This window comes from Staurois parvus, unplaced genomic scaffold (assembly GCF_062004578.1).
Source record: "Staurois parvus isolate SC_StPar_1 unplaced genomic scaffold, SC_StPar_1.0 ptg000332l, whole genome shotgun sequence".
Taxonomy (NCBI): Eukaryota; Metazoa; Chordata; class Amphibia; order Anura; family Ranidae; genus Staurois; species Staurois parvus.
In genome coordinates this window covers 986,383-999,457 of record NW_028318128.1, presented here as the reverse complement: position 1 = coordinate 999,457, position 13,075 = coordinate 986,383, and the positions used below count along the sequence as shown (strand labels likewise).

Genomic DNA, 13,075 nt, shown 5'->3' with positions numbered 1-13,075 from the left:
ATTATTGGACTCTAGGTCTATCCATCATATTCAGTTGCCCGTACGAAAGGCAGGTGTGCAATCTCTGGGCATTTATGTACTTGTTGGGAAATGATTGGTCTGCTTGTCACATCTATTTCAGAATTTTTTTTTCTTCCCCTTCCCTTGCCATGTTGAAAAACTTGCATAAAAGACAGGGTGAGTGGCATCTGAAACCGATGCTATATCTGTCTAAATTTGTCCTCCTTTCAGTGCTTATAATGTTTGTTCCTTAACACCGAAAACCCAGTGTCTGTTGATTTTATACCAATTCCAATTGGTACCAATTTAGGTGTCTCAATAAGGTGTCTCAATGCTCATATTTCTTAAGGAAGTCTTGCCAAATATTTTAGTTGTTGATCCTGCTCCCCAGGTGGCAGAGTGCATTTAGCACTTTGCCCCCTTGTTTTGGGTTCTGTTATTGCTGAGAATGTGCTCGCCAACCCCCCTTCCACTGTTGTCAACCACATCTCTCGCAAGGAGATGAATGTTTAAATCCCTACTCTGGGGTAATTTCTCTATGTCAAAGTGCTAGGTGCCTGGTTGTCATGCTAGCTTCTGGGCTTCATTACATTTGGAATTCCTGATCTGATACTTGGAGTTGCAGCTTAAAGCAGTAGTAAACTCTGACCCTTCCAAAGTAGATTTCAAAGAAGGACGTATAGTAAAGCATTTTAAACAAGTGTGCAGTAAATGGAAGCCCCATCGCATGCTTCTTACTTTTTTAATTTTTTCTGTGTTTTTTGATTTCCTCCTTCTGGGTGCAGCCGCCACCATCCAAACTACTGTTTTCTGCATCTGATGTGCACTGGACTTCTGCCCTTTCTTCTTCTCCTGGTCTGTAATCTCACGCATGCGCGATCATTGTTTAGCTGCTGCTTCTCAGAAGAGGAGTCAGAGGAGAAGCCGCTGAAGGACAAAGATGACAGTTGCTCTTTAAAAATTATGATTTTAAATCGAGCCTTTTCACTAGTGATTTAAATCATGATATAAATCAACTTGATTTAAATCAAATCCACCCTGCAGCTAGGAAACTAGCATTTTTAGAAGCAGGTTGCTAATGGCAGCTTTCCTTTCTCACCAGTTCCTTTATCATACAAGAAGTATTTCCAATGTTACAGTAATATACACTGCTCAAAAAAATTAAAGGAACACTTTTTAATCAGTATAGCATCAAGTCAGTTAAACTCCTGGGATATTGATCTGGTCATTAAGTAGCAGAGGGGGTTGTTGATCAGTTTCAGATGCTATTTTTTTCTCTACTCTTTTCTGACTGTTTTTCACTAGTTTTGCATTTGGCTAGGGTTAGTGTCACTACTAGTAGCATGAGGCGATACCTGGATCTTGTAGAGGTTGCACTCCTCCAGGATGGCATATCTATACATGCTATTGCCAGAAGGTTTGCAGTGTCTCCCAGCACAGTCTCCAGAGCATGGAGGAGATTCCAGGAGACAAGCAGTTAGTTTAAGAGAGCTAAACAGGGCCATAGAAGGTCCTTAACCCATCAGCAGGACCGGTATCTGCTCAGTTGTGCAAGGAGGAACAGAATGAGTACTGCCAGAGCCCTACAAAATGACCTCCAGAAGGCCACTGGTATGAATGTCTCTGACCAAACAATCAGAAACAGACTTCATGAGGGTGGCCTGAGGGCCTAACATCCTCTAGTGGGTCCTGTGCTCACTGCCCAGTACCATAGAGCTCGATTGGCATTTGTCATTGAACGCCAGAATTGGCATGTCCGCCACAGGCACCCTGTACTTTTCACAGATGAGAGAAGGTTCACAATGAGCACGTGACAGACAGGAAAGGGTCTGGAGAAGCCTTGGAGAACCATATGCTGCCTGTAACATTGTTCAGCATGACCGTATTGGTGATGGGTCAGTGATGGGCTTAGGGAGATATATCCATGGAGGGACGCACAGAGCTCTACAGGCTAGGCAATGGTACCCTGACTGCCATTAGGTAACAGGATGAAATCCTTCGACACATTGTAAGACGCTATGTTGGTGCAGTGGGTCCTGGGTTCCTCCTGGTACATGATAATGCCTGGCCTTATGTGGCGAGAGTATGCAGGCAGTTCCTGGAGGATGAAGGAATTGATACTATTGAATGGCCCCCATACTTGCCTGACCTAAATCCAACACAACACCTCTGGGATATCATGTTTCAGTCCATCTGATGCTGCCAGGTTGCACCACAGCTCAGTAATGCCCTGATCCAGATCTGGGAGGAAACACCCCAGGCCACCACCCTTCGTCTCATTAGGAGCATGCCCCAATGTTGTCAGGCATGCATACAAGCACGTGGGGGCCATACAAACTACTGAGTACCATTTTGAGTTGCTGCAATGACATTTCATAAAAATGGACTAGCCTGTTGCATCGTTTGTTTACTTTGAATTTCGGTGGGTCTTTGAATTCAGTCCTTTGTAGGATGATAATTTTCTTTTTCATCAAACCATGGGGCATCCTTAAGTTCCTAACATATTACCCAGTTTATATCAGTATAGGTATACAGCATGATATTTTTCTCCATTGAGATCTGATGTGTTTTCTAAGTGTTTCTTTAATTTTTCTGAGCAATGTATTGTAGACCAGATATCCCTAGATGCAATTCAGCTGGCATAATGATCATCAATATACAGCCTCAGCCATTTAAAAGATGCCTTCATGTCGATGTATAAAGCTTGTGGTTTACTGTTAAGGCAAAAAAGAGGAAAATATGGTGAATATTATGTAGTGAGATGTTTTGAAAACTTGAAATTGAACATTCTATTGTTGAATGAGATCCCCATACATATGACACTGAGAAGAGCCCCAAAGACGCCATCATGGCATTCTTTACTATTTAATGGCATGTCCATATAGATGGGTGTGCTGTGTCTCTTCATGGTGTACATTTTCCCACACAGTCTACATCTCCCGAGTCTCTCCCTGGATCTCTGCACCTGTTCCCCTCTGTCTCTCCCCCTCGGCTCTGTGGAGTGCATGGAATTTTGTTTAGAAATTATGCATATCCTGACCCAGAGAATGTGTTTCCTGTAACCATCTGTGTTTGATAGACATAGGGGGATGTGACTGGATACCTGTGGGGAGAAAATGTATGTGTCCAGAGCATGGGAGTCCATTAACTAAGTAGACTGCGGAGAAACTCTACATTTGGTATAACCGTTATTGATTAAAGACCTGCAGTATCACTTTTTCACGAGAATAGTTACAAATTTCATAAAATTGCTACTGTTTGCATAACAACATCTCCTTGAAAGATGGACAATGAGAGAGAGAGAAATCCAACTCATTTTGGGGATTTGGATACTTCTTTATCAGGCCTTGCGTATTGTGTAATCTCAGACGAGGCTGGAGTAGACTGAAATGCAACAGTAGGTATATAACATGAATTTCTGCGCAGCATTGCACAAGCTTTAAGACCACCCTCCCTTCATTTTTGGGGGCTGTTCTAGTATTTGCGAGCAGCCTAACTAAAGCAAATTCTTCATTAATAAGATGGGCTCTGACAACACTGGACACCAACATTCAAAGATCCAGCTCCCCAGAGATTTACCTTCAATTTGTCCTGGAGACCATATTTACCCAGACAGAAGGTGATGGAAAGTCTAAAGGTTTTGCATTGTCATGGGGCAGAAATGGACTGGAAATTCATTAATGGAGGTACCTGTTCCAGTTAGTTATGTCTTGGAGGATTTTCCTTGACTTTCCAATGTTTCCTCTCATTTCCGCTTTATGCTTTGGCGCTTTGTGAATAGCTGACATAGCCTGACTATGGTAATCAGCATTTTACTTCCTGTCCACTATCATGACCATGTTGTGATCTTTGGTGCACTTTAAACTTTGGAACATTATGCCAGCCATACACTGCTCATATTTTATCAGATTCCTGCTGAGTTGGCTGAAATTTGGTTCATAGGTGGCCCATCTGGACTACTCCAAAAATCAATGGGTAGAAAATATTTGACCAAACAGTGACTCCATCCAATCAGATGCAGTCAATGTTCATGTATACAGGCAGCAGCGGGTGCCAGCTGTCTAAATACATTTGCCAGCAGGGGAGAGTCCTACATCCTTGCTGTTTTGGGGGGAATAAAGAGATTTTCTCAGCTTACAGACTGAACAAAGAAAATCTAAAGTTGTAGGGCTAGCTTTAACTTTTTGTGGTTCCATGTTTGAAGTGAGCAACAGGGCTGCATTGGTCAATCTACTGATCGACTTCTGTTCATCCACCCTGTTGGGAAATTTCTGCTTGATGATTGCTGCAGGCTATAGCTTGCAGTGCTGATCTGTGTATTCTGACAGTGGGGAAGCCTCTCCACTGCCTGAATACAACAGTGGGAAGGATTGCCCCTTCCACCTCAAATATTTGGATGGAGGAATCAGGTCAATCTTTTTTCGTTTAACCCGCTGGTTGAACAAAAAAGGCTGACTCATCTATGGCCAGCTTAAAGTGGTTGTAAACCCTCACAGTGAAGCTACTGGCCTCAGGTGATACACAGAGATGAAACAAATCCTCCTACATAATTTGTACCTGTCTATCTCCGTTCAATGTGAAGAATTTATAAAGCTTGTCTGAGTGTTTAGAAAAAAGGGGGCGGAGAGCTGAAATTGCACTCTGCAGAGCTCAATGAGGAGAGCTGATTGGTGGCAAGAGACATACCCCTTCACACAGCTCACAGGAACAGAGCTTAGGCTGTCAATTTGCTGGAAGTTCCTTTCTGTCACCATTTTTCTCTTGGTGTCAGGAAAACTTGTTAGAAGTGATTCATGCTGATAGCAGAGGAACAAGGCAGCAGACACATATTGCTCTTAATTGAGACAAGTACACACTATAGAAGGATATGCTTTGTTCATATTTCATGTCTTAAGTTTATACCACTGTAACCCCTTGGTGCCAGGGCCTCCTGGCCCTTTTAAGGGGTTTTTGATGCTGGGCGGTGGGGTTTAGGGTCACGTGACTGCTATGACCGCAGTCACGATTCGAAAGCTCCTGATCACAAGTAACGATTGGAAGCTTTTCCGCTGTGCTGGGAGTGTGCAGGGCACCTGTTTGTGTATATCAGGTATGCAAATATACGGCCTCTCGGCATCAAGGCCCAGCTCATTTGCGTACCGCTGGCGTCAAGGAGTTAAGCCACTGTACTTCATTCCTACAAATCGTGTCCTCCACGAGTATACATGCACACATCTTCCCTGGTGTACAATTAACCCTGTGACTGAGCAGAATGCCTTTAATTCCCTTCCATCGCTCTTATCAGATTGCCTTGCAGAATGATTCTGCCTGCCTAAAAGGACAGAGCAAATATTGCAGCAAGGGTTGGCACCAGTACTGTGTTTGTGTATTCCCCCTTCAAGCAATGAAACAGCTGCTGAGCAGCTGTGCACATCACCCTGGGAACCTTCGTGCTGGACAGTTGCTCCAGATGTTCTTAGAAATAATTGCGTGGGGGGAGATGCCTTTCTCAATGACACCCTGTCTGAATCTCTCATCTTTCATTTGTTCCCCCCTGCCTTTTATTTCATGTGTCTTTCATATGCATTTTTCCTGCTCGCCTCATTTTCTAGAACTCCTGTTTTCATGTGCAGGAAGGTGTTTCTGTCTCGTTCTAACAACCGTCTTCCGCTCCTTCGAGTGTTATTCATTACGTTAAATATCATCTGGCTTGGAGTGAATCACACAACTGGCTTTGAAAGATTTTAGATTCGTAAACTGCCAAATTTATTTTAAAGCATGCTTGTGAAGGCACTGTCTGCCCTGAAAATTATATTTTGGTTATGGGTGGTTGAATCCCCCTCTGTCCTCTTAATATCTGTCAGAGACTCCAGCGGAGAGATACCCTCTAATGCTGGGGTTCTCCGATTCTACTTTCCCATTGAGACTAGCTACTGCTGACACTGCTCAACCCTAGCGTAAAAAATGTTGCCATTGGAGTTCCAGGAAGATTATTATTATTATTATACAGTATTTATAAAGCGCCAATAGTTTGCTCAGCGCTGTTCATTACAAAGGGGGACAGAACATGTGACAGAACAATACCAATACAATGCAAAACATGAGGGGATTGAGGGCCCTGCTCTCTCGAGCTCACAATCTAGGAGGGAGATGATCGAACCCTCTGCTAGGTACGCAGAGCTGAAATAGACGTGTGGAGTGATGTAGACTGCTCTTTTTATTTGAATTTATTTTTTAAGAATCACATCATATGAATTCCTTTTATTGAATGGAAACCTGAATGAAAGGGCACAAACTCTTTCATGTTAGAAATACAGTACTTTGCAATTTACAGTTCCTCTACCACACTTTTTTTTTCTGTCTTTATTGGTGCATCACATTTGGTGCCAAGTAATCATCCAGTTTTTAGGTAGTATTAAGTTAGCATTAGGTTAAAGTTGTTCTATTCAGCATGAATACGTTTATTTCTAATGCTATGTCAACATTTGTGTGCCAGAATTGTAGCCTTCCTAAACACTTCCTCAAGTTTGAAGTTTTGGAGTCGCTCAACAGTACATTCCAGCGTTTCCTAATAATCTGTTGTATTTGTGGAGTCTGTTTAGAAAAAGACAAAGCCACAGGAATTCCTTTGGAGAGTTGTCTGTTGAGTCTCAAAAAGATGGGTGATCTAAAGGATAAACCCACTTGAGAGAGATCTCTCAGTATGGGGGTAGCCCCATTTTACAAAAACCTTAAGCTTAACACTAGCTATGCTCAAAAAAGCAGCATCAGGAGCCCTAATTCTCCATGTTCGAATGAACTGGCTATACAGCAAACCCATTTTGAGACTCTTATGATGGAAGCTACCTTTATGCAGGTAAGTATTGCGATCGATTGGTTTATGATACAAGTTCGTCGTAACTTTGCCTTGGTCCTGTGTGACTAGCACATTAAGAAAATACACAGATTATGTAATTTTACTCAAGGATGAATTGAATATTCGCAGCAGTTATCCAAATATTCTTTCAATTGTAAAAGTAGATTTTTGAAGACCCTGCCATATGTAAAGAAAGCATCATCAAATTAGCGCCACCATAAGCGAACTTGCTGTAAAAACAAAATCTTGCTGTGTACAAAGTTTTCTCAAAATCAGCCATATATAGGGTGGCATAGCTGGGTTCCATTTGTATCCATGTATTCCTTATAACTGTGTTCCAGCAGTTATAAGGAACCACTCCTTGGAAACTGTTGGAAAAACCGGTTCTGTTATAAGACTTTTTACAGTCATTTGTGACGCAAACTTCACTAAGCCATCTGGCAGGTTAATGAAAAACATCACCTTCCTAATAGCCATTAGCCCTTCATCAGGAGGAGTAGAGATATAGAGGGTGCTGGCGCTCTAGTCTCTCTATGATGCTCCAGGTTCTGGGCAGGCACTCTGCATCCTTACAATTCAGGACTGCTGGCCTTGCATTGTACAAGATGATGTCAGAGTGCCTTTGGCTGGCAGAGTGGCAAAGAGAAATGGTATTGGGGGATGGGAGTAAGTCTGCAGTATGGTAAGTATAGCTACTTTTTATTTTTCCCCTGGATCAAACCAGCTTTTAACCTTTGGAGTGCAAGGGAAGCACCTCTTCAAGAGAGATTTTTTTTTCTTCCTGGAGTTAAGCTGGAAGTCAAAGGGCTCGGGTATGGGTTAAGTGTTGAGGACTGTTAAAAGGGTAACTTTGAGGTTTGTGGCTTAGGGTCCTCTGATGAACTGTTATTTGAAGGATTGCTTTTTGGTCACCATGGTGCAGAATTAGGAGTGACTTCCTGTCAAGTTTTTATTTGAATTTTGTTAAAATACTATTTGTATTTCAAATCCTTCTTGAAGGCACTCAATATCCTATGCTCCTTTTTTTAGGGAAGGCCTTTGATATCACTTATGTGCGTCTGAAATTCCACACAAGTCGGCCGGAGAGCTTTGTTTTATACAAGAGAACGCGAGAAGATGGCCCTTGGATTCCCTACCAGTATTACAGCGGCTCCTGCGAGAACACCTACCAAAAACTCAACCGAGGCTTCATCCGTACTGGAGAGGATGAACAGCAGGCACTGTGCACCGATGAATTCAGTGACATTTCACCACTGACCGGAGGCAATGTGGCTTTCTCTACTCTAGAGGGCCGACCGAGTGCTTATAACTTTGACAACAGCCCTGTATTGCAGGTATGTGACCTGGTTGTAATTTATTTTGCTTAATTCACTTGACAAAGTGTGCCCATTCATTAAAGGGATACATTGTAGGAGTTTGCATGTTAAATAAAAAGTGTCTTAAGAATGAAATATTTTCATGTTGGTGTTTTTAACCACTTCCCGATTGTAGGACATCCATGGATGTCATTAGGTTGAAGGAGTTATACTGGGATGATGCCTACAGGCAACATCCCGGTATCAAAATTTGCAGCCGGCGATTCCCTGTAATGCAGAAGTGATTCAACTGGCTAAACAGCCTATCAGTCACTTCTATGGATAGTAGAAGGGGTTCTCCCTCCCGTCACCTTTCCCATTCGTGGATCCCAGGAGCGATGCGACTGGCTGCTCTACACAGAGAGCGACTGACCTTGTTTCTCCCTCTCTGTGACGCTGGAAACTGCATTGGAGGCCAGAGGAGAGCTCTGAGGTCTAATAGTAATAAAATAAATGTAAAGTGCCCCCTCCTCCCATGCTTACGGGCAAATGCGAATGTATACATATGTCCCACATGCATTTGTAAACTGTGATCGCACCACACTTGTGAGGTATCATTGCGAACATCACAGAGAGAGCAATAATTTTAGTGCCAGACCTCCCACGCATCTCTAAACTTGTAACCTGTGAAGACGTTCAAAGGGTTGGCAGTGGAGAGTTTTAAGTACCATTCCACGGGCATAAGCATGACATGTTGGGTATCCATTTACTTGGTGTAACATCTTATGTTTTTCCACAAAATCGTGTATTATTTTGTGTTTGCTTGCAATAAAATTAATGTTTTTTTTGTTTTTTTTTCCTTTGCTTTTGAAAAACCGCTGCGCAAATACCATGGGACAAACCATTGCAACATCCATCATTTTATTCTATAGGGCCCCTGCTCTATATATTTAATTTTATATATATATATATATATATATATATATATATATATATATATATATATATATATATATTATAATACTTGGGGGTTAGTTTTCTAGCAAAAAAAGTCGATTTTTACATGCATGTGTGAAGAACTCACCCATAGGCAAATGGTTAAATAAATGTTCTAAGTGACAAATGCTATGCAATTTGTTGTGGCCTTCAGTCCAGGCACATGACCTGGATGGATATAGTTTTTTTATTTTACATAAATTTACATAATTTGTGTGCAACAGTACAATTTCTGTACAGACTGTGCACATATATACATACTGTACTGCGGGTAAAATAAGTATTGAATATGTCACCGATTTTTCTTGGAAAATATATTTAAGGTGCTATTGATATGAAATTTTCACCAAATGTCAGTAACAACCCATGCAATCCATACATAGAAACCAAAAAAATCAGTTCAGAAATTAAGTTATGTGTAAATAAAATGGAATGACACAGGAAAAAGGTATTGAGCATGCTATGAAATGTATTTAATACTTCATACAAAATCCTTTGTTGGTAATGACAGCTTCAAGATGCCTCCTGTATGGAGAAACTAGTCACAAGCATTGCTCAAGTGTGATTTTGGCCCATACTTCCACACAGTCTTCAAATCTTAAAGGTTCCGTGAACCTCTTCTATGAACTCTGATCTTTAGTTCTTTGCATAGATTTTCTATTGGAGTCAGGGGATTGGTGGGGCCATTCTAACATCTTTATTTTCTTTGAAACCAATTGAGAGTTTCCTTGGCTTTGTGCTTGGGACCATTGTGCTTGGGACCATTGTCTTGCTGAAAAATCCTTCCTCATTTCATATTCATCATCCTGGTAGATGGCAGCAGATTTTTATCAAGAATGTCTTGGTACATGTTTCCATTCATCCTTCCTTCAATAGCATGAAGTTTCCCAGTACCGTATGCTGAAAAACAGCCCCCCACACTATGATGTTCCCACCTCCAGATTTCACTGTTGGTATGGTGTTTTTGGGGTGATGTGCGGTGCCATTTGACCTCCAAACATGGTGTGTATTATGGAAGCCAAAGAGTTCAACTTTGGTCTAATCTGACCAGACTATATTCTTCCAGTATTTCAAAGGCTTGTCTAAATGTTGTGCAGCAAACTTTAAACGAGCTTCAACATGCTTTTTCTTCAGCAGTGGAGTCTTGCGTGATGAGCGTGCATTCAGGTCATGGCGGTTCAGGGCATTACGTATTGTTTTCTTTGAAACAATTGTACCTGCTAATTCCAGGTCTTTTTGATACTCTCCACAAGTGTTCCTTGGCTCTTGGACAACTCTTCTGATAATTCTTTTTACTCCTCTGCCAGAAATCTTGTGAGGAGCACCTGGTCATGGCTGGGTTATGGTAAAATTATGTTCTTATCACTTCCGGCCCCAACAGTGCTCACTGGAACATTCAGAAGTTTAGAAATCCTTCTATAACCAATGCCATCAGTATGTTTTGCAACAATAAGGGTTGCAAAGGTCTTGAGAGAGCTCTTTACCCATCATAAGACTTTTTTTGTGTGACACCTGTGGTAATGAGACACTTTTTTTTTTATAGGTCATTAGTTGAGACTGAACCAGCTGATTTTAATTTGCAGGGACAAGGAGAAGGATTGCTTTCTAACTACTGATAGATTTCAGCTGGTGTCTTGGCTTTCCATTCCTTTTTGCACCTCCCCTTCTCCGTGTTCAATACTTTTCCCTGTGTCGTTCCATTGTATTACACATAACTTAATTTCTGTAATTATTTGTTTTGGTTTCTTTGTATGTATGGATTTCATGGGTTGTTACCGACATGTGAACATTTCATGTCAGTAGCACCTTTAGAAATATATTTACCAAGAAAAATGGTGACGTATTCAATACCTATTTTACTCGCTGTACATACATACAGTGAAGGAAATAAGTATTTGATCCCCTGCTGATTTTGAATGTTTGCCCACTCACAAAGAAATGATCAGTCTAAAAATCGAATGGTATGTGTATTGTAACACTGAGAGACAGAATGGCACCAAAAAATTCAAAAGAAATGCATGTCTAACAAATTATGCACTGATTTGCATGTTCATGAGGGAAAGAAGTATTTGATCCCCTATCATTCAGCAGGATTTCTGGCTACCAGGTGTCTTTCATACTGGTAACAAGCTGCGATTAGAAGTAGTCTCTTAAAGGGAGTGCTGCTAATATCATTTTGTTACCTGTATAAAAGACACCTGTCCACAGGAGCAATCAAACAATCAGATTCCAAACTCTACACCATGGCAAAGCCCAAAAAGCTGTCCAAGGATGTCAGGGACACGATTGTAGACCTACATAAGGCTGGACTGGGCTACCAAAGTATCGCCAAGCAGCTTGGTGAGAAGGTGACAACAGTTGGTGCAATCATTCGCAAATGGAAGAAACACAAAACAACTGTCTCTCTAGGTCTGGTGCACCATGCAAGATCTCACCTCGTGGAGTGTCAGTGATCATGAGAACAGTTAGGAATCATCCCAAAACTACATGTGAGGATCTTGTCAATGATCTCCAGGCAGCTGGGACCACAGTCACCAAGAAAACAATTGGTAACACACTACACCAACAAGGATTGAAATCCTGCAGTGCCCGCAAGGTCCCTCTGCTCAAGAAAGCACTTGTCCAGGTCCATCTGAAGTTTGAACATCTGAATGATGGAGAGGAAGACTGGTTGAAAGTGTTGTGGTCATATGAGACCAAAATCGAGCCCTGTGGCATCAACTCAACTCGCCGTATTTGGAGGAGGAGGAATGCTGCCTATGACCCCAAGAACTCCATCCCAACTGTCAAACGTGGTGGAAACATTCTGCTTTGGGGGTGTTTTTCTGCTAAGGGGACGGGGACAACTGCACCACATCCGTGGACGGGGCAATGTACCCTCAAATCTTGGGTGAGAACCTTCCTCTCTCAACCAGGGCATTGAAAATGAGTTGTGGATGGGTGCTCCAGCATGTCAATGAAACAAAACACACAACCAAGGCAACAAAGGATTGGCTCAAGAAGAAGCACATTAAGGTCCTGGAGTGGCCTAGCCAGTCTCCAGACCTTAATCCGATTGAAAATCTGTGGAGGGAGCTGAAAGTTCAAGTTGCCAATGTCAACCACCAAACTTTAATGACTTGGAAAGGATCTGCCAAGAGGAGTGGGCCAAAATCCCTCCTCAGATGTGTGCAAACCTGGTGGCCAACTACAGGAAATGTCTGACCTCAGTACTTGGTGGCAAATCCCTTGTTGGCAATCACAAAGTCATGTTTTGTGAAGGGGATCAAATACTTATTTCCCTCATGAACATGCAAATCCGTGCATAATTTGTTAGACATGCATTTCTTTTGAATTTTTTGTTGCTATTCTGTCTGTGTTTTATAGTACACCTACCATTCGATTTTTATACTGATCATTTCTTTGTGAGTGGGCAAACATTCAAAATCAGCAAGGGATCAAATACTTATTTCCTTTACTGTATATTTATGGGTGGTAAAACAATGTATGGTTTCAAAACCTGCTGTGGATTTCTTTGACTGACTTTTTTTTTTGTAAGTTGCTTCTTGAAACTGTTTTTTAGTCCTCATTTACTGTTTTTTCTTTTGGACAGTTCTGTGAACTTCTTTACTGGTTTGTTGTGACTTAATCTTGCTGCACCATGAGGAGTAACTGTTTTCTTTTCTAAGAAATAACTTACTGGTACAGGAGTGATCAGAAGGTGGATGGAAAACACTTAAAGCTTAGAACAGGCACCTTCAGTTGCTTGCATGTCTGGCTTGATCCTCTGTTGTCTATCCCTGGAGCCCTGATTCCAGGGGTGCACTGATTTGCAAATAGCAACTGGCTTTTGTAAATACCAGTTCTGGTCATTTGTTGTTCGTCACTGTGGGTCCATTATTGTGATGCCCGGCCTCACGAACCAATACCTAAATGTAGGAGGTGGTGGTTGCCAGCCACAGAAGCTTGT

General features: G+C 41.8%; 1 protein-coding gene across 2 annotated transcripts in view; it reads left to right on the top strand.

The window, feature by feature from the left end:
• Positions 1-13,075, top strand: part of LAMC1 (laminin subunit gamma 1) — a 185,523-nt gene that overhangs the window by 114,237 nt on the left and 58,211 nt on the right. For both annotated transcript variants that reach the window (XM_089683983.1, XM_089683984.1), the window contains exon 2: positions 7,865-8,169. In XM_089683983.1, coding sequence (XP_089540109.1) covers positions 7,865-8,169 — 305 coding nt within the window. The remainder of the gene's footprint in view (positions 1-7,864; positions 8,170-13,075) is intronic.